Source organism: Sinohyriopsis cumingii, chromosome 10 (genome assembly GCF_028554795.1).
Source record: "Sinohyriopsis cumingii isolate HCF-2022 chromosome 10, ASM2855479v2, whole genome shotgun sequence".
Lineage (NCBI taxonomy): Eukaryota > Metazoa > Mollusca > Bivalvia > Unionida > Unionidae > Sinohyriopsis > Sinohyriopsis cumingii.
The window spans coordinates 70,744,528-70,767,810 of NC_142970.1; the positions used below are offsets into that span (position 1 = coordinate 70,744,528).

General features: G+C 34.5%; 1 protein-coding gene across 2 annotated transcripts in view; it reads left to right on the top strand.

Annotated features, from left to right (window-relative positions):
• Positions 1 to 23,283, top strand: part of LOC149790367 (uncharacterized) — a 54,091-nt gene that overhangs the window by 28,472 nt on the left and 2,336 nt on the right. The window contains exons 1-3 of one of the 2 annotated variants that reach the window (XM_089972414.1): positions 8,232 to 8,538; positions 19,329 to 19,437; positions 22,979 to 23,142. In XM_089972414.1, coding sequence (XP_089828540.1) covers positions 8,448 to 8,538; positions 19,329 to 19,437; positions 22,979 to 23,142 — 364 coding nt within the window. In that variant the 5' untranslated portion in view covers positions 8,232 to 8,447. Of the gene's footprint in view, positions 1 to 8,231; positions 8,539 to 19,328; positions 19,438 to 22,978; positions 23,143 to 23,283 lie in introns of those variants that run through there. The other variant, XM_089972417.1, reaches the window with a different exon arrangement.

Sequence of the window (23,283 nt, forward strand, 5' to 3'; positions counted from 1 at the left end):
GAATATTTTTATATAATTTTACGAGAGAGAGAGAGTACACTAATACGCAAGACATTTGCATATGATATTTGTGCACATAGCCAATATACCATTTTATATATATTCATTGTCAAGACGACGAGTGGACAGACAACAGTTTTAAAAAAGAATATCAGATAATTCCCCAAAATGAATGGTGTTATGTATAGACAGATATTTTCAATCACCGCCCTTTGAATCGATTGAGTCCGCTTGGAGCACCACTGCTGCGTCTCGTCTGCCATTACATTACTCGAAAGAGCCGTAAACAAACTCAAACTTACATTGAAAAGCGCAATATGTTATTGGAGATATTTAAATTTATGCCTGATGTATTTTGCAATATAAATGATTGGACTGACGACACGAAATAGTTGTCAAATTTCATGTACGGTGACGTTTACAACTATTTAATCTCATCGAAAACAATACGTGGAAAACAAATGAAGAACTTTAAAAGCTTCCAGAGTTATATCTATTTCCAGAGTGGAAATGTGGATATAATTTTGCACAATACATCGAACTTGGAGAATAAAATTACATGGAAAGGAGAAATACGCTCATCTCAATCAGTGAATAAAGTAAAGGAAGCTTACAACGTTTGTATCATGGACGGGGTTTTTGAGAATGTTTGTTGTACATGTATGCAGGGGAAAGTCACTCGTGCAGTCAGGTCGTTGATTTTTTTGTGGACAATGGAACATACTGTGAGAAATAATTTTACTCGGGTCAGTTGTGCTGATAATACAGATAAGAGAAACAGAGGTACGAAGAGAAATGTTGAACCGAAACACCTTTGCAAATATTAAATCGAAAAAGCCGAAAATTGGTGACAGCCCCATTAAAGATGGCAGGGAAGTGGTGCCTGTTGCCCGAAACACACCATTATATTTGACAACGGCATAATTTAAAACGTCTGTTGACAATTCACGACTTAAAGCATTTTTTCAAACTAAAGGAACAACAATGAACGAAAAGTTTCACAAGTGACCTTTGAGCTGTACAGATGATACATCTCTTCGTTATCATTAGCAGTCATGAAAGCTAATCTTCCTGTGGGAAATGCTTAACATTTTTTCAAAGTATGTACGGATGGATTCAGATGATATTAATAAACTGCAACATGAAACGGTCAGTCAGTGTAAACGATTTTGTGGAGAGACTCTAGAAAATTGAGAATTACAGTTAGCAGTGCACAGAAGGTACCCATTAAAGAGACAACTGATTGCATCAATTTCATAAGGGATCATTTACATTCAGAATTTATTTGCAACAAATTTAAAAAATATGGGCAGGACAGTGTTATCTCCAATAGAAAAAATACTGTTTCTTTTGTTGTTTGTTACAACTAGGTAAAGGTCAAAAGGATATGTTTTGAATATTATAACATATATGGCCGAAAGGTCTAAAGCGCTCTCCGTTACGGATTACTGTCATCTCACCTCTGCCTGCGTGGGTTCGAGTCTCGGATTCAGCCAATGTGGGTATGTGAGAAAGCTTGCCAGTAGCTTCTCGTGGGTCGGTGGTTCTTTTCTGGGGTTTTCCCGGGTTCATCCTCCACCACCAATACTGGCCGCCATGTATAGCCTATCGTGTGCTGAAAAATGGCGTTAAACCCTACAGCAACAACAACAACAACAATACCACCTCATTCGCACACCACAGCTAATAACAGCATCTAATATATAGTATTAGTGTGATAGCTTAGACCGAAGCAGAAGAAATTACAAATGGCTGTTGGAAGGCTCACCTGAAAACTTGCTGGTTGTTTTTGTTCTTTTACATAAATATAGTATATATTGTTAAGTATAATTAATTTACGTCGTCTTTTAATTTTACTTGTATTTTGGACTCGACCCTATACAGAATCAAGATCATTGTGCACCTGACCAGGTACACTGATGTTATTTCGATTTTGGTAAACAAATAATACATAACTAGTAGTTTTCCTGTCACTGTGGATTAAGTATTCTGATTATTATTAGTGTAAATGGATTTATCTAAGTCTGAGCCTGTGACATTGGAATTCTCGCTTAGATTAACACGTTGTACCTGATGTTTGCCACGTTCTTTATCATAATTTTAGTAACAGATTTTATCTTGTTAACAATTTAGAATATTCTATGATGGAAAATTCCATTACGTGACATAATATTGCCAGAATATGATACTTGCAATCTAGGTCTGGTAGAGAGGCTTATAATCTTCAATTACAGGTGAAACTACTCATTAATGCTTTAATGCCCGGTAACATAATCAATATTAGTGTTGTGTTCCGTATTTAATTTGAATGCAATTATTTATGCAAGTTATTATTCACTGGAAATACAAAAAAAACCAGAATCCTTACCTATAATATTCTTAAACTGGAACATTAACTTGGAATTATAGTGAATTCAAAGAAGGACATGTTGGATTATTTTATTGTGATTCATTAAAAGACCTTTGGTACATATCCGAATGACAGGTTAGTAAAGGCACATCAACATATTCAGTGTTGGATCTTATTTCGAACACAATTGGAATTGAAATTGAAACGTTATTCATTAGAAACGGTGAACTCTTTAACACACAGACATACACACATTGTCAGACACAAAGAAAAATATATGTTCGCTAACGCTCATCAACACTAAAAGGGTGTTATTCCGACTTGAATATATTATGTGAAAATAAAGAACTCAATAACAGATAACAAGTTTGGCTTTGCTAAATATTTTATTTAAAATTTCGGAAACGTAATTACGTAATACTAAACTTGTGTAACTTACAAAATGTGAGGGTTTCTTCTAAAATGCATATCAAGACTTATAACTTCGATATTTTGTTTTTAAAATTAAGAAACAAATAACTAGAATACTAAACTTGTTTTACAAAGAATACATCTGTTCTGTAATTATAATATATGGTATATAATTCTTAATGCATGCAGTGAAGCAGTTCCTAAACTGTTAAATAACCGGATAGTCATAAAATATTTGCTTGACATTTTCTACTTCGTCTTTATACAAAATGTACATGTGCTGCAATCAATGCAATTTTCTTTTTCAAGCAGTGATTTGTCCCAATAGTTCTGTGTATGAATTTAAACTGAAAGACAATGATGTTCGTATCTTGGTTCACTTTTTGGCTAACATTAGAGACTATTTTCATGTTCATTGACTTATCTGGCTCTTTAAGTGTCTTGACCATATCTTGTGTTTTCTAAAGAATTTATTGGTTCTACTCTTTACCAAATATTTATCTACATATTTAACATGTACATTTATTCTGAATTTACATTCATAGGGGTTCTTCCCTTGTTAGTATAATTAATTTTTTTCTTTACCAGTTACAAGTTATTTTAAATGTATTGACGTAATGCTTTAGAATTTTGACGTAATGCTTTAAATGTAATAGTGATCTTTGATTTTCAAAAAAAAATATTTTGACACATGTTATTTTGTTTGACCGCAAGGTTTTATTGGAATGAAAGTTATTGATATCAACAAAATTTAGATTATCATGAAACAAGTATTTTTCCAGCGTCGATGTTTTCTTTTTCTATCTTGCAAAGCAATGATAAGATCTTGCCTGGATAATTTACAAATAAATTTACTAATCTCTGCCACCGCTCCGGTGTCCTAGTGGTTAGAGCTTCCGCCTCGGATGCGGGAGGTCGTGGGTTCGATCCCCGGCCGAGTCATACCAGAGACTTAAAAAATGGTACTAACAGCTGCCTCGCTTGGCGTTCAGCATTAAGAGGTTAGTGTTAGGACTGGTCGGCCTGGTGTCATGATAATGTGACTGGGTGGGACATCATGCTACATGTCTGCGGCATGATGCACCAGTGCTAGACATCACTATAAACTGCCACATTGCAGACATCGTAGCGATATGACTGAAAAATTGTTAAAGCTACGTTAAAAATCAAAATCACATCACATCACTAATCTCTGCTAAGTGTTCTCCATAAATTTTAACATATTGTTACCTCAAGTTTTCAATAATTTGTTTTATAACCATATTCTGCCACGGTCATTCTTCGTTTGCAATAAAGCGTTGAATCCAAGTAAGTTTCATATATTGAATTAAAGAGTGAACACGAAATAAGCATATAGCGTATCTGTTGTAATCCTTTTGGTTTTACCGTTCCAAATAAATTGTTAAAGCTATCTTTCTCTATATAATATGGGATTTGGCAATGCAAAAAAATAATTGAATAAACTTTTGCAAAATTAATGATTTTCTGAAAGTTATTTTTCCGATAACTTTGTCTTCATCCAATAACCTACATTTTTAACTACTTGCAATTTCGTCGCATACTTTAACCCTGGGTTTGAAAGGAACTCTATTCCTAACATTAAAAAGGAAGGATAAGACTAAATGATTTCAATGTCTGAGCATATTATTTCTGAAAATTTATACCTTTACTTCCAAATGGTTTTTTCTTTTAATACATTAACTGTAAACAGAGACATTTATTGCTTTGATGGCAGACATAAAAGTAAACCTTTATATCATGTTATGGAATTGGAAATTTAATAACTCCGAAATCAAATCTTTTTCGTTTTTTACACGTTATGGACAAATTTTGGAGAGTCTAATGAAAAACAAATATTCCATTTGAAACATTTATTGTCGTCATTCTTAACATTAATATATCCACGCTTTTCTTCTAAATTTCCTGGTAATTGGATGTATCTGTTACACCTAAATGGATCATATTATAATAATTTTAATTAAATAATCATATTTTTTAAATATGGTGGCGCCTGTCAGTTTCATACTTTACATAGGGTTTGAATTTCAATGACAATGATTTTCCCCGGGTTTCCTCATCGGTTATACTGGCTATTTAAAAAAAAAACACAAACTTGTATATCTTAGATAGTACTGAAAGAACCTTAAATTCCATTTATTTTATGAATTATTGATGGGTGTAATATGGGTTATAGAGTATAATACTTGGCCTTATTTCAAACGTGCCTCTCTAAAAATTGCTAACTCCGTTAGTTCACTCTAACGTCATGGTCTTTAGAGGTAAATTGTAACAAACTCTTCTTATCTACATTTTATATATTTGGTAATGCAGTCATTGCTCCCTTGTATCATCAGTTCTGAAGACAAGATAAGATGTTGACAAAGGTGGAATCATCCATACTTATTTCCAGTATGCATTTGAATCCAGGACACAGTGTGTGTGTGTGTGTGTGTGTGTGTGAAAGCACCCTAGTCCTTTACCATGACCACATACACTGCTCTCTGGAAAAGAAGAAGGTATGTGAAAGATATTGATGAATGAAGGCAGTATTAGTATGTTTGTGCATGTGTGGCCACTTCAGCTCTTGCTTGTGTATGTGTGAGTATTAATACACGTGCGCGATAGTATATAAGTGTGTTTGTGTGCATGTGTGTGACTTAATCCCCTTCTTTTCCATGTTACCGACGTGTGTGATAGCATATAAGTGTGTTTATATGTAAAGTGTGCAGAATTTCAGTTTCACATCTTTTTCGTATTATAACAGATTCGATTTCTGCTTTGTAAATTATCACCCTTGTTTCAATGTTCCAGGGTCTTCGCTGAGTCTATCTACATGTACTTCCGGAATCTAAAAAAAGTCCTACACTGCGCATCGGAAGAAGAAATTTATTACAGTGTTTAAATGTTATAGACGGTGAAAGTGTATTTTATAATAAGAACAGAGGGGGAAATAGCGTGGCACAGCAAACGAAGAGTTTGTCTATTATTCAGATTAGAATTGAAAGTTTTGGCTTCAGACGAGTTGAAATCTTATACAGGCCAAACATCATAACTGTGCGATTTTTGTATAGTTTTATAAGCCGACATGTCTTTGCATTACAGACTTGGACTATTCTTGATTGTATCGAGCATAGGTAAGTATCTCGCTCTCTCTCTCTCTCTCTCTCTCTCTCATATGCACACACATTATTATTCTTCCTTTTATTCACAGAGAAAATGAAACGATTCCTCTATTTTTGCTCTTTAGTATTGGCTGCTTATATGAGAAATTTTACATTTAGAATTTTCACAGAAGAATACACAGATACTAGATATCAGAGAGTAAAATATGTGCGGAGTAAAGTTTGTGTTTTATTTCGAGTTAAAATAATTTTCAGACCTGTTCAAATTATACATCGTTATCAACAACTATATTATATAATCAAACATGTTTTTGTGCAAAGATAGATAGATAGATAGATAGATAGATATATACTTTCACTTCATTTTTAAATTCAATGTTATGGTATATTTGAATTAAGAATGAATAGAATATTATATTGAATGTCCAATCCAATACATATATTTACTGGTGCCCGATACAATGATTTACCAATGTCTAAGAAAGAGATTTAGTGTTGTCCGATATATAGATTTACTAATGTTTATTACATAGATTCAGATGTGTCCAATGCATAGATTTACTAATATTCAATACATAGATATACTAATGCTCAATACATATATTTAGTGATATCCAATTCATAAATTTATTCATGTCCAGTACATAGATTTAGTGATATCCGATGTAAAAATATACGTGATATATCACGTTAATGTGTCTAATTATTAGCAGCGTGAAAAACAATAGGTACTTGACAGAGTTAAGTGACAAGACTCTTGAAATTAAATGAGATCATGATTTGGCAATAATGAAACAGGATTCGCAGATAATGGGCGCCTGCAGCATAGGTCATGGGAGGTCACATTATATATATATATATATATATATATATATATATATATATATATAGATAGATAGATAGATAGATAGATAGATATTCTGACAAGTTCAATCATGTAAATGAAGCTGAAAATATGTCACAAAGATATATCACAAGAGTCTGTTCAAAACACTTTGTAAATGTTAGCTTTAGTTTAAGATTGCTTACGCACGGAACTAACTGTCCCGGCCATGAATAACTGACCCCCCCCCCCCGCCCGCAAAAATTCCTGTGGGCGCCCATGATTCGAATTAACCACTTAATACACGATAAGTTCATGGCTAGCTTGAGAGTTGAGAATCGGAATGGAGGCCAACTGCATATCAGTACATGAAAGACTTTTGTGTTAAACCAATGACGATTAGTGCCTTGTCTAGAGACATCCACAATAGCCAACCAAGGCTTTTTGTGTTAAAGCAATGACGATTAGTGCCTTGTCTAGAGACATCCACAATAGCCAACCAAGGCTTTTTGTGTTAAACCAATGACGATTAGTGCCTTGTCTAGAGACATCCACAATAGCCAACCAAGGCTTTTTGTGTTAAAGCAATGACGATTAGTGCCTTGTCTAGAGACATCCACGATAGCCAACCCAGGCTTTTTGTACCGAGACATATGGAACATAGTAACTTGCCCACAGACAACACACAACAGCCAACCCAAGTAATTTAGGGCAAGATTTGAACATGTAACCTACTACCGAGTAAGAGCTAGGTTAATGAGTCCCTTGATACCTAGTCTCTGACGTGGAGGGATCCGGGGAACGGACCTTGGATGAACACCCGATTTTGCATGCATACTAGTTCCTTGAAATGAAAATAAGGCTGCAGACATGCAAAGCGAGTTTATAATAAAATTCTTTATCTAAACTCTCAACCGCACAGGCCCCTCTCCTTCTTCCTCGTAGACAAAATACTGCTTTGACTCATATGTTAAGTGTAATATATACTGCTTTTCCTTACCAGAGGTACCACCGAGATTTTTTAATATATCTTAATATTTATCAGCAGTTGAAGAATATAATCGATATTTAAAGGAAATCAATAAGAAAATAGGTAGAAATAGCACGAAGACTTTTCTAAAACTGTTGCATGTATGGGGATCAAACTTGATATGTTCATTAATATGCATCGCTTATGGTAGCACACACTAAAAGTAAACTGTAGTTGTAATTACCTAATTCTTTCTTGATATTAGGCTAAATGTTCAAATGGGTTTTGGCTCCTGAATTACAGAATTAGATGTTTTGTAAGGAAAGGGGATTCTTGGTACGCCACTGGTTTTTGGATTATGTACCGCCGAAGCAGGCTAGACATAACATTTCACTGAATTTAGTGTTGGCTCATTCTTAACGAAACCTCAACATTTGTATCTAGGCGTGAAAGAAGAGGAAAAAAAATCAGCTAAACTAATGTCATAAATCAGATCCGCCTGTATGCAGGTTTGCGGTTACAGTTCGAAGTTTCTCGACACCTGATTGCTGTGTTGGGAGGGAAAATGGTGTGAGAACGTTCGTGTTAAGTGAGTGGGATTTGAGCAGTCACCCACATTCTCTCGTAGAGATCGGTCTGAATCCAGTCGCATGTCATTGACGCGACGTCTGGAAGACGCATGCAGAGTATAACCATCAGGTCCCACTGCACCTGGGCTGATATCCTGCGCTGTACACACAACACGTGCTATATGCCTTCACAGCAAGGTGGATGAGCGTATCGGCTCGGCCGCCTGATCCGCTAGAGAGGACTTTCCACAGGAAGCCATGTATAGCTGTCAACTCTGGGTCAAGAATCATAGGTAGTACGGTCAACCGTCATCTATGGAGGGGGATTATGACCATAATTATATGCATGTATTTTCTAAACTTCCTTGATGCATTATTGTATATGACTGCTTGCAAGTGCTACTTTCACAATTCTATCAAAGTATATTGTATTCTTCATTGATGCAGATTGTACGTGGCAGTTTGCAAGTGCTACTTTCCTTTTGCATTATTGTCAATGGCTGCATGCAAGTGCTACATTTTTAATTCTAGTCATGAATTTTCTATTCTTCATTGATGCAAGCTGTCAATGACTGCTTCAAAGTGCTTAGATCTACTTTCCCTTTGCGTCATTATATCTTGCAATTTGCCAATTACTGAACTGATTCTGTAGTTTTTCGTATGGCAAATGCTATGTCAGTTATTACAAGTTTTAAATATTCTATTTATAAACTTGCTATATCACAAGTTACACAAATTGCACCTTCCAAAAATCATGACTATAATACAGCATCAAGCACGCTTGAAGTTAGAATCAAGGAAGCTAAAATAAAATATGCCTCATTATGACAACATATGGCGCTGTGACACGTCAATTTCGTACAATATGACTACTCCCCTGACCCTAACAACAAGTGGTTATACCACTTTACGGCAGGTTTGGGCGTCTTATTTAAAATATCATTCGAATTAAATTACAGCAGCTGATGTCTCAGAGTTTTAACATTCGGAAGCGAGGTGGCCTGCAAGTAGCACAAAACGTATTAAATGTATACAATTAGATGTATTTACACAACGTTATATTTCCGCTAACCCTTACCACCCCAACTTCTTTGAACATTTTGTCTGTTTAATTTACCACTGCCGCACGGTGGCAGAATAGGGTAGCAGCTTACAGGCAAGATTTAAGGCCCTAATTTGTTTATATATTCTCATTCACAATGTTATCAGTTTAGAGCATATTTATTATTTTAGACTGCAGTGCAAATTCTGCTTTTTGTAGCAGTAAAGACCTAATAAGGTTTAAGCAAAGTGCAGATAATTGCACCTCAATGCCATACTATCATTTCTTTATTCACGAGATAACGAATGAGAGAATGCATTACAGTGATGAGGATTCTGTTCATTCCCTATGTTATTAAATTTTACTATTAATCTGCAGTTTGCAGTGGCAGTTTAATTACATATACATATATATATATATATATATATATATATATATATATATATATATAGATATAGATATATATAACAAGAAGTAAGGTAAACAGTCGAATTATACAGAATTCTTATATATGTATGGCATGGATGAGTATACAATAGCCAGCAAGTATTGTCACTAGTTGTCTGTGACAAGTATGTCATATCTCCAATTTCATTTTAAATCTCCAATTCAATACAATAGCAAGAGGCAAATTACTTGAAACAATGATATCACATACAAAGCATATATGCTACAAAAAATATGAACTTATTTCATTATATAAGAAAAGAAATTCTAAGAGTATAAAACATATATGCTATATGTAAACATAAAGAACACTTCCATACAATTATGAGATGCTTTATTTCAACAGGTATCAAACGGGAAACTACATTTTTTTAATTATTTAATACCGTAGTCATCCATTTTTGAAACGATATTTATAGAACAGATAAGATTACTGATTGTATGGTACCTCACTGATAAAACATCACTCATTTGGTAGCAATTATAAAAATATCATATATTGAATATAAATAACATTGCTACCGCTACCAGTAACCAACTCAATTTGTTTGTGTTATTACTGCTACAGTACAGTACTAAAAGTACTTGATACATATGGATACGAAATTAATGTAGTAGTTAAAAAGATTAATACAAAATTTTACATTTATCTTCTACAGGTGTGATTGCTTTCTGTTAGAAGAATAAGACACCCACCACATAATTTTCTAAAAATCTTGTAAAGTTTTTAAGGTTAGTCAAAGCTCAGGCTGTGATTTTATCATTATGTAATCCTATTTAAAATATAAGTTAATATTGTCATGACACAAAAAATATCACAGCACAATACAACTATGCAATAAAGCAACATTAATAAATAAAACCAATATACAGTCCTATGTTAAACTTTTCATAGGAAATATAAGAGAAACAAAAAGTTTAATTTAAACCGGCATTCATAAAAACAATATTTTTAGATGAATTAGTCTGAAACAAATATTGTCATACAGGTAGGCAATTATAAGGAACAAATACCTGGATTGTCTTGTTACATTGTTCTTACAGATTTATTTGCGAATCCCGTTTGTTTTTCACTTCACATGAATAAAACATGAATGAAGACAAGCTTTTCACACAATCCGGCTTTTGGATTGTACATACACTCACCATTGCAAATTCTGAGGAATTAAAACTGTAAATTCTGGATTGGCCAATACAAATTACATTTTGTATACCACACACATTTGTAAATCACGACTCAAGAACAGTCATGTTATATTCCCTTGTGTCTGTTTCAAGAATTAATCCCCAAAAACATTCCATTACTGGATCTGTATATATACTGTACAATAATGCTCACTTGTTGATGAATTTGTTTTGTGGGCAATAAAAACAAACTCTTTGCACTTGCTATGAGCATATAACCATGAAAAAGATTACATTTGATTTGCTAATTTGTTATTTCTGATACTTTGACCTTCACAAAACTTATATTTATGAACCTGATATGAAAATTTAAATTTGACCTCTTATTCCTAATGTATGTGCCTTTGAACAATGGATAAGGTAAATTCCATAATTCAAATAGCTTAATCACTCAGCAGAGAGAGAGAGAGAGAGAGAGAGAGAGATTCATAAGTAAGTTAGCTTCTCCACAGAATAATAGAAACCACTAGCCAATTTCTGACTGCAGTTGTAAGATATCTGAGCAGAAAGTAACAGTTACTTTATAAGCATGCAAGTCATTTTAATGTGGGTTATAGGCCCCCAGGTACTATTCTTCAGAGAAGACACAAGACTTGATTTTAGAAATTAAAGCCACACAATTTGTTACTTTGTAAAAAATGGGGTCATTATGAGAAAATGGAGACACCTGATGTCCCTGCTGTTGTTCCTAAGTCATACAGACAGGAAATTGTAGACTGTCGTTTCTTTACCTAATATCGAGTCAAGCAACCAAAGGCTTGTTGACCATAATGTATGCGTCCTCAAGATTTCCATAGAGTCTATTCCATTGAAGAATTTTAAAGCAAAAACTGTTCTAAAAGTTTAGGCAATGTTTTTAATACTTGTTTGCCTCACCAAATCTGTCCAGCAAAATTTAGGTTTGATTATTTCCAACAACGTATGCATGAATTAGACATCCAATATTTTAATTTTTCTATCTGTCACCCTGAACGTAATGGGGCTAGCTCAAGACTCCGAAAACGCTCTCATCTACCCAGGATGCATGTATACCATTAGATTGAATCAAACCTTAAAATGGTCAATGATCAGTAAAATCCTGCATTGTATAATTATCGAGTAAGATCAGAAGAGTTTCCCCCCCCCCATATTGGTGTTTACTACCAAATGAAAGACTCCATGACTACCCTAAAACAAAAATGACTGTCCCAAAACACCATCAACTACCCAGGATACATGTAGGCAATTAAATTGAATAAAACCAAATAAAAAACAGAGATCAGTAAACTTCTACCTGTATAATTATCGAGTAAGATCAGTAGAGTTTATTCTTTTGTTGATACTTGCTGAAGACCGTCCCACAACACGCTCATCAACCCAGGATACATGTATATAATTATTATAATATGCAGTTTTGGTGCATTCTCTCTTTCTTTCTCTTTCTTTCTTTGATCATTGATAATTCACCAAACTACTTTCATATTGCAAAGAGTAGCACAATTAACAGGTCAGAATCATGTGTTGCTACATTCATATTTCAAAAATTCTTTAAAGCCTTTTTTTTTTAAAAATCTTTAATGTGACAAATAGCAGCTGAATAATTAGAACCCAAAGGTGCTATATTTATATTTTTAAAATTCTTGAACCAAATTATTAATTTTAATTGGTATGATGATGGTAAGAATTACAATAAATATAAATAAAATTTCCTCTAATATCTTTTGTCTCTGATTTATTTCCACTTTTAGAGACAAAAGTTTTAAAGGATGTAAAGAAGTTTTAAAGCTTTTTTTGGTTGTTTTTTATAAATACATTTAAAAGTAGATGTTCTGAACATTAACAATGCAAATTAAGTATTGGAAAACAACTGTACACTAAATCTAATCTTTCTAATTACAAGTAAACAATTTTATCATGATACTATCATGATTTTCCACAGTTTGATTATTTCTGTTTTGGCGGCAAAATATGTTCCAAAAGGCAGATTGTGATAAGAATAAGAACATCTTTAAGAAATGTTTAATTTTTTTAATGTCATTTTACCTATAAACATTTTTTATGTGCTAGTGATGTTGTTCTGAAATAGTTTATTTTCGCCTGAGCTTATGTACAAGATTATCACAGGAAAAGATAGACGTCTGTGAGGTGCGTCACGTACAACACAATCCTTACAACCGGGGTTCGTCTGATGAAAGCTCGTTATGAAGAGTACGAGGGAATATATCATTGTCATTTCTGGTCCTTACTAAAATAACTAATGTTTCCAAAGTAATGAGAGATATCACTAAGAAGTAGATTTCTTAAACAGTGAAGGTAAATACTTAATTGCGTCAAAACTGGGGTTAAATAAGATGGACCACCCTGCTGTACCGCATGCGATTTTGTTTTCGTAAGGTGCTATAAATCACTTAGATCTTCGAGAATTCATAAGGTTTTAGAGACGATTAAAACGTTTTTGCTAACGTACACCCTAAAAAAGGGACTGAAAGAGTTATAGACACAACATGAATGTCGTAAAGCTCTGTGGGGAGCATTCATTATTGCTGGTAAAGGAAAAGGTAGAAATTTAGAGCGCCATCTGTTGTCATAATGCCATGCTAATCTCTAGTATGCTATTATGACAATAGATGGCGACACGAGTTGGACAACAAAGACGATACTGATAAAACTTAGTATTTAAATTGTTGTAAGGCCAAATCTGTATGAAAACAGCAGTTGGAATGATGTAATTGTAAAGTTTATAAACAAAATATACAAAATTGTAATAACTGACGTAGCGTTTGCCATACGATAAACTACAGAATAATTTCAGTAGTTGGCAAATCGCAAGATACAATGACGCAGAAGGAAATAGATCGAAAACCTTGCAAGCAACCATTTACAGCTTGGATCAATGAAAACAAGAAAATTCATGACTAGAATTATGAATGTAGCTCTTGCAAGCAGTCATTCACAATAATGCAGAAGGAAAGTAGCACTTGCAAACTCCCACGTCCAATTTGCATCAATGAAAATACAATATACATTGATAGAATTATGAAAGTAGCAATTGCACGCAGCCATTTACAATAATGCATATAATTATTGCCGTAATACCCCTCCATAGTTATTTACGGTAGCAGGCGTAGTCCGACCTGATTCCGTCTACTTTGTGGAAGTTATGGCTCTTTTCGACTTTGAGCTAGTTGTAGTACACGACACTTGAGAACAAAAAATGTCTTACCGTGTCCAGTGGCTTGCCTTGAAAATATGGATATAATATAGTCAACATATGAACATTAGCATAGCCAAGATATCAACATTCGTATATCGAAATATCACTGTGCTCAATCATTTTTGTTAGAGTTATTGCCCTTTTTATCTAGCAAATGAATGCAATGTAAGACATATTCTTGTGACCACTGCATGTCTTGCATTGCTTGTTTTGCAAAAGAAATATTCTGGTAATAGTTTTTGGCATATATTATGGTCGTGATCATCAAGAGGCATGCATATTGACAAATATTTGTGCTCCAGATGTGCTTTTAAGAGTTATTTCTGATCAATCTTACTCCAGACGCTTTCTCAGGACCATCCAGTTTCTTTAATTTTATAGAGGATATCTACGTATTCTGAGTAGATCTAAGGAAATATATCAGGAAGGAAGAGGAAACATTGTATTGTCATGATAATTTCAGTGACAGCGACCATTAGATAAAACGTATTATGTTTCAAATCATATATTTTTGTCTTCAAAGTAATTAATGTTTTCATAGCAAAATGAAGAGATTTTCATTTTTGTTAACACAAGTTTAGTACGGATCAATACAGAAAACGTTGTTTGTGTGGAAGTAGCGTAGCATCCTGAGAAAACCGTCCAACACTCTTCAGAGCATAACCCCTATTAAACAACAGATTTTTATGACAGTGAGGTTATTTGTACATACGCATTAAGACGTGAATTTGTGTGTTCGCAAGCTTGTAGTCAGACTCGGTAACAGACGCTGCAACAAATTTCCACTGCCACTTAATTTCGATTTGCAATCAGCACCAATCAATGCCATATTTCTCAGTCATTTTTACAGTATAGTTTTATGAGAAGACAAGTCAAGAGAAGGCAAGACAAGAAAAGATAAGATTATAAAAGACATGATAAGATATGATTAGAGAAGATAGGATGGGATAAGATTCATTTAAGGTCGGCTAGATTTAAAACAACAATTCAACTTAAGCTCTATTGACATTTTTACCGACATTACATAACAACAATAGAATCATTAAAACAATTCCGGTTTTCCAGACATAAAAATACAACATACTACAAAGGTACAATAGGAGAAATACCGCATAATTTGAAACATAAGCAAGCAAATAATTTTTAAAACGCAGTGATTGAAAGTGAATTTAGTATATGTCAATATTAAAAGCACAATTGGGGATAATTTAGAAAAACATAAATATTTGGTATAAATCGAACTTTGATTTAAATGCAGGATCACCAAATTAGGACTAAAAACATTCTGCGATGCAGCTTACACCTTACATACAAGAAATGGGCTAACAATAGGGTGTTTAATAGTAAAATTATAAGGACAGATAAACAAAACATGCAACACAAACATTACTGTCGTCATTATGGCTGGTCGGGGTATTATTTGCAGATATTAAATTAACAGTCTTTACCACTTGAGGGTAGACTTAATGACTTAATGATCTCAATCAGTTAAAATGTTATTGCTCTTGAAAGTGATTTGGTAATTCATTCCATAAAATGACAGCTGCTTATCGAAAAGATTTGCTGGAAAATGTTTAGCTTTTAATTCGTGTGATTTAATTATCTAAAATTGTATTTATTGTGTTCAAAACATAATAACTCATCCAAATATTTCGAAGCTCGCTTATCCACAATTTTAAATGTCCGTAGAGCCATAATCCAAAGTCTACACACCTACAAGGTTGTCAATTTTGCTTTAAGTAAAAGTTTACGAAAGCTCCTTGTTCTGTCACCGTACACAAATCTCTGAGCTAGCCTTTTGCTTTATTTTCAAGTTTAGTAGAGATCATGTCACTGCATACATGCGAGGCTAAAGGATAGAAAATGAAGTAGGAAAGGATAAATGTATTTAAGATTATCAGTTTGTTAAGTCTAGTTATTTTACGACCAATACGGATCAAGACAGATTGTTGAAGCTTTCGTTCCGAGATGTAAATTGAATTTGCAGTTGATAGTAAATGCCAATTCCTAGCAGTTAGCCATTTCATCAGTTTATGACATCACTGCTTATGAGTAGTGTAGGCTGTATATTAAATGTATCTTACCATCAGCTAGTGCTTGAAACATTTTTGGATTGGCTTGCATTTTGGACAGTGCCTAAAGTGTCTGAATTAATGTCAAAATCTGTTGAGGAAAAGGACACAGTGTTATCGTCGGCATAGTAATATAAAGAGCCACATGTAATAAAGAGCCACATGTAATAAAAGATAATATATCATTGATAAAAACAATAAACATTAATATTCAGATGACTGACGCCAGATGGACCCCATTTTGAACTTCATTCCAACTAATCAGGACACCATGCATCTTAATTTAGACTTGACCGATAGCTCAGTAAGAGTCCCACTAAACTATTTGATATACCATAAGTCCTCAACTTGCAAATGAGAATATCATGAGAGAGACCATCAAAAGCCTTAAATAAATCCATCAGAACTACAGTTACATATTTATTTCGATCACTAACCTTCATCCAGTCTTAGAGAAACATAAAAGAGTAGTCTGGAATCCATAACCTTTACGAACAGCTGCCACTAGATTGTTGAAATATGATATTAAAACCTTATTGTAACTGGGTCTCCACTGATTTCTCAAACCTTATTGTAACTGGGTCTCCATTGATTTCTCAAACCTTATTGTAACTGGGTCTCCATTGATTTCTCAAACCTTATTGTAACTGGGTCTCCATTGATTTCTCAAACCTTATTGTAACTGGGTCTCCATTGATTTCTCAAATAGTTTGGAAATGAGAGTTAGAATGCAGACGGGTCAATAGTTATTTCTATCAAGAGGATTGTAATTTCTGAATATAAATACCGCTTGAGCTTCCTTACGACGATCAGGAAAAATATTTGATTGTAAAATTTTACTTATTAGATCTTTAATATGGCCTACAAGGATCAGTGCCTTAGTTTTTAACACGTTAAAAGAAATTTGACCTGCTCCAGAAGCTTCTTTTTAAATTTAAACGTTTTGTCATATTTTTACACTTTTTCATGTTTAATTTTGTTAAATTCGAAATTTGCATCCATGTTACTATTGTCCTTAACAGAAGAGATACCTTGATGGTTGCAAGGGTAAAAATGATCATCCTTTATAATGTCTGCTGCCAGTTATGTAAAATATTTTCAAGATTTTACATATTGTTCTGTCATTGTTTATAATCTTGTACCTTCAGTAAGAATTATCGTTTCTTGATCATCTAAACATTTATTAGAAAAATATGACGTAATAGTTGCCGAGACGTTCCTAGATTTAGTACCCCCGGCCCATCTTTCTAAAAGATACGCTCTCTGAGACTTATTACTTAATTGTTGTACCAATTTATCCCATAGTTTTCCCCAGCTTTGTATAAATTGTATTTTGTAAACATCTGTTTTGCATGGACAGCTTTCATTAGTTCTATGTTCATATAAAGTAATGTATTTTTTTCGTGGGTATCCATGTATTATTAGAGCGTCTTTCTCTACGATGTTAATAATAATTTCAAAATTAATAAAACCAGCGTTGACAAAGTCATTACTGGCTGAAATGACAGCAAATCATTTATAAAGTCATTCACATAAAAATCAATGAAACTTCTAAACGATTTTGTATTTTCTGCGTGCAGAATTCACATTGTCTCTTTACTGAGTAAAAACCATAGAATGGAAATCACTAATGTCAGTAGCCATATTTAAACTATTGATACATTGGCTTTGTTTATCTGTAAATAAGAGGTTAACACCAAAGAGATTACATTCATTCTTAAAACATTTATGTTCTCTAATTAACTTCTATCTGAATGTAGGACATCCGTTTTCCAGTTGTAAATTCCTGAACTTGTTGACAACGTTTAATGTTTACGAGAAGTAGCTAAACTACATCCTGGTTCTCTTAGTTTGTCTTATATTTTTGTATAATGTTGTTTACATGAAAAATTGTTAATTCTTGCCTTAACATCTGCAGCAGTGTCGTAGTTTTTGTTGTGTTCATTTTTAGTGGAATTACAAAATGCTCAATGACATTCCTGGGCTAAAACATTAATTTGAGATAACATTGAATACAGACAAGCACATTTTTAGTATATATTTAAAATACATCAAAACAATGTTACCACATCACCACATTTCAGGATTTTGGCGTATTAGCATGTTCGAGATTACAGGAACATCGACACATTCAGTATTGGAATTTATTTTGAATACCACTGGAATTTAACTGGAACTTCATACATTTTGACTTGTGTTCATACTTTCAAAACACTCTGGGATTTTATTTACAACACTGAAAGATGTTTAATTCTGCGGAAATAAATTATTTGTTGCGTTTTACAAATCTTGGAGCTTTCCGGACTTTTCTGTTACTGACTGCATGACCATGAATTCGTAACAGAAGAAAATTATTTTTAAATAATATCTATAATTGTATACCACATATATTAAGGGCTTTGGAGGGCTTGCACCTAAGGTTTTCAAGAGACTTATTGATTTTTGGGATCAAAAGGTAAGCGGTTATGATCACTGTCACTCAATGGAGAGAATGGTTTTGCAAAATAACGTTTATTCCGGAGCAAGTTTTTTATAACCAAACTTTGAGGATGGCTTGTACTTAAGATATTAATAAAGTTAAATTTGTTAGATTTATAGACCAGAAGTCATAGTCTTTGTAAGATAAGAAACCGATGCTTTCTGCTCAGTAAGTTTTGTTCAAAAACACATACCTTGACCTAAGTTTGAGGTCATTGATACTCACTGATCAATAATCTCCAGAGTAAACTGACAATAAACGTGGGATTTCGTATAATGTGCCCTGATGGGTTAGCCGGAAGTATTCGTTCATACCCAATCGGAAGCATCTACGTATATGATCACCACGCACTCGTCTTGCATGGAAAGAACAAAACTCCGAGTTCAATTCACACAAAGACACATTGTCGTAATGAAGATCAAGTAACTTCGGCAGAGATAATAATAGTTTTTGTCTTTAGTCATGCTAAAAGCGTTCACCAGTGACTAATGCAGTTAATAAAAAGTCATTTGTCCCGTAATTTTCTGAAATAAATTTGGGAAACAAACACCATTTCAATGGGTTGCTTTATTTCATTTATGTATGTTGGTCTTCCAGCAACTTTCCGAAATAATTCTGGAACCGATCTTTCGTAAATACTAATAGAAATGTATTTTATTTGTTAGGATGTGCTTTAGGTCAGGATTGTTACTACTACAGCAGCAATTCCGACCTGGATTACATGAACTGTCCTTACGGCTGTTGTGGAGATTACTACAATCAATATTGCTGTGTGTAAGTTCATAAATGTTCCGCCTCTATTTTTGTCTGTCTGTTATTTAAATAATTTCATCTGTCAGTCAGTCTGTCTTTTCGTTTTATCACAATACCACAAGAAGTATCACCACCACAGGCAGGGCCCACCTAGACGTATGATGGTACTGGTAAGATAATTAGCATTACGGACAAAATCCTTGGTGACAGTACCACTGTTTGCACGAACCACCCTTACTGATATACTAGCAAACCACAAATGCTACAATACGACAACACTATCTGATTTACTCATATCATACAAATTACCATGACAAAACCAGAACAAGAACGATTGAAGCACTGAAGCCATTGAAACTACTACATCATATATACCCCACAGTCACCATCAATACCACTACTACTACTACTACTACAACTACTAACAACAGCATCTGATACAGACGTCTGATTCCACTTCCACAGCTAGTTCCGTTGTAAGCACTTGACGACTATCACTGGTTATCTACTCACTGGATTATTTACCTACTCACTGAGTTATCTACCTACTCACTGTGTTATCAAGATACTCGCTGGGTTATCTGCCTACTCACTGTGTTATCTACCTAGTCACTGTGTTATCTACATAATCACAAAGCCATTTACCTACTTCTACCTCTATACTACCTCTTCTACCCTTTCCATTGATATAACATTGTTAAAGACCAGCTTTGCACTGCGAATATCAGCAGGCACCGTTAACAGCGTTTGAACCTATCTATATGGATTTGGTAAACACAATTGTGATGAAGGCGTTCCAGTCATGTCAGTTCCATTCGATTCCGACATCACTCCTGATTGAGTGCTTAGATTCAATATTACATTCATTAACAATGTTATCAATACTTCTCTCGCATCCGGCTGAATTCCCATCAGATTTCAAAACTATCATTTTAAAACACATGTTAAAGAAACCGACACTTGACCATTACAATTCAAAGAACTACCGCCCAGTTTCTAACCTCCTATTCATGTCAAAAATCTAAGGAAAGGTTGTTTTATCGTTGTATCTCATCAGAATTCCGATAGTCTTTTTAGCAATGAACAGTCTGCATATCGCCCTCGCTTTAATACTGAAACTGTACTTCTGAGAGTAGTTAACTACCTGCTTTCTAATTGGGAGGGAGGGGAGGTTACAGTCCTCACAATCCTGGACTTGTCTGCGGCCTTTGACACAATTCATCATGATATAATACTTCGCCATCTCCGGTATGTATTTTGTATTCACGATACAGCCTTACTATGGTTGAAGTACTATTTAGTCAACATGACACAAATTGTGTCCGTAAATGGAAAACATTCCAGCTCAGTTTATCTATGTTGTGGTGTTCCACAAGGCTCTTTTCTCGGCCCCGTTCTTTTATTTTATACACTCAGCCGCTCTGAAGTGCAATAGCTTGACATCCGGTGTCTCACCAACTGTACCCTGATGACACTCAAATATACAAATCTAGCTGCCCAACTGAAAGTTGAAGGCTATCATCTAAGTTGTAGAGAGGTGTGTATGTGTGATTTGGAATTTTCACGTAGCTTTAACACATTTGTTTCAGTCATATCGCAACGATGTCTGCAGTGTGGAAGTTTACAGTGATGTCTATCACTGGGGAATTATTCCGCAGACATGTAGCAACATGTCCCACACAGTCACATTATCCTGATATCAGGCCGACCAGTCCTAACTAACCTCCTAATGTTGAGTACCAAGCGAGGAAGCTGTTAGTACCATTTTTGTGTCGTTGGTATAACTCGGCCGGGGTTCGAATCCGTGATCTACCGCATCCAAGGCGGACACTATAACCACTAGGCCTCCGGAGCGGCCCCGTAGAGAGGAGCATTTCCGATATGAATCATGGATGACATATAACAAGCTGCAATTGAATGATGATAAAACTGAAACCGTTCTGATCACCGTGCAAAGACTTTCTCATTCACATCCTTTACTCCAAGCAATAACTACCAACAGTACCAACATTAAATTCACATAGTGAGTACGAAACCTAGATGTCATTCTTACTCTCATTACACCAACATGTCATGAACATATGCAAGGCTGCATATTTGAAGCTAAGACGAACCAGCTCCATTCGCAATTTTCTTTCGGTTGATGCCACATTAACACTTGTGTATTCCTTAGTACCTTCTAGACTGGATTATTGTAATTCATTTATATCTGGTTCGTCTCAGTTACTACAAGAGAAACTTCAAAAAATTCAAAATACGGCTGCTCGGCTCATCTTTAGAGTACGAAGAACTGAGTACACCTCCCCCATTGCTATGTAACCCTCACAGGCTACCTGTTCGATCCAGAATCAAACACAAAATCTATTCACTATGCTCCATTTCTTTGACTGGATTCAGTCCAATATACCTATCTGACCTCACCCGTATGTACAGCCCATCTAGGAACTTACGCTCCTCTTCCGACACAGTATTTTCATTGTTCCCAATGTTTAAATGAAGTCAGCGTGACAACCTTCTTTTGCTTAAAAGGGCCCAGATACGTGGAGCGAATTGCCGATTTATCTAAGAAACAATTATACTGTGATCTCATTAAAGCGTGCTATAAAATCTCACCTATTTCTACTACAAGAACAGACTTAAAGACCTTATAATGTTTTCTTCCATAATTATTGTCAACATGTTTGTGACTTGTAATGTTGTGGTTTTTGCTCTTGCAATATTGTCATTGCGTATGTTTTTATGTGCTATCTAATGTTGTAAAGCGCTTAGAGCTTCTAGCAACTAGGCACTGTACTAAGTCCATATTATCATCATCATTATTATTATTATTTACGAATCCCCAAAGTCAATCTGTTTAACATCAGTTGTCAATTAGTTGAAATGATAATGAGTACCTGTGTTAACCTTGATTCTGGCCATTGTTTAATTGGTAATAATGCTAGTCGTAAAAGCTACTATTAAAACAGTTGCAGTGGTAGTAATCATTATAGTAATAGTGTTTGTAGTTGTAGCAGCAGTAGCAGCAGTTAACAAGATATTAATCGAAATTCATTTCTTGATAGCAGAAATTAATATATTGTGAAACAATTCTAAAATTTTGTTTGCTAGACTAGATTTTCGCAGATAATCAGTGATTCTGACTTATATAATTCCAAGACTATACTAAACTGATCATATTCCTAAACGAGATTTTTACGTAGTCAGTGATTTATGACCTGACCATATTTCTAGACCAGATTTTCACGTACAGTGATTCTGACTTGACCATAGTATTAGACCAGACTTTCACATACAACAGTGATTCTGACCTGACCGTATTGCTAGACACATCTTTCACGTACAAAAAGTAATTCTACCCTAACCATAGTATTAGACCAGACACTCACGTACAATCACTGATTCTGACTTGACCATATTGTCAGACCGGATTTTCAAGTACAAAGAGTAATTCTAAGCTGACCATAGCACTAGACCAGACTTTCACGTACAATCAGTGATTTTGACTTGACCAAGTATAGGGCTGGCAATGATCATAATTTCATGAATTCGCATTCTCTGATAGCAATGTTGGGGCTATTGTTGGTGGAGTGATTGGTTTCCTGATTTTTGTCGGAATCATCATCACAATCATCAGCTGCTTATGCTGTGCATGTTGCCAGTCTACCAGACGCAGTTTTGCCGGTACCGTGTTCCAAACCAATCCCAATCCTACAATGACAACTGTAGGTAAGCTATAAAAAATAATGTTTACCACCCAAAGGTGTAAGACTAAAAACTTAAACGAAAAAATATGGGCACGCAGTACAGATCACTCCTATGACATGTGCATATAGAATTATATCATATTTTTTTAGAAAGAGAGAGAGT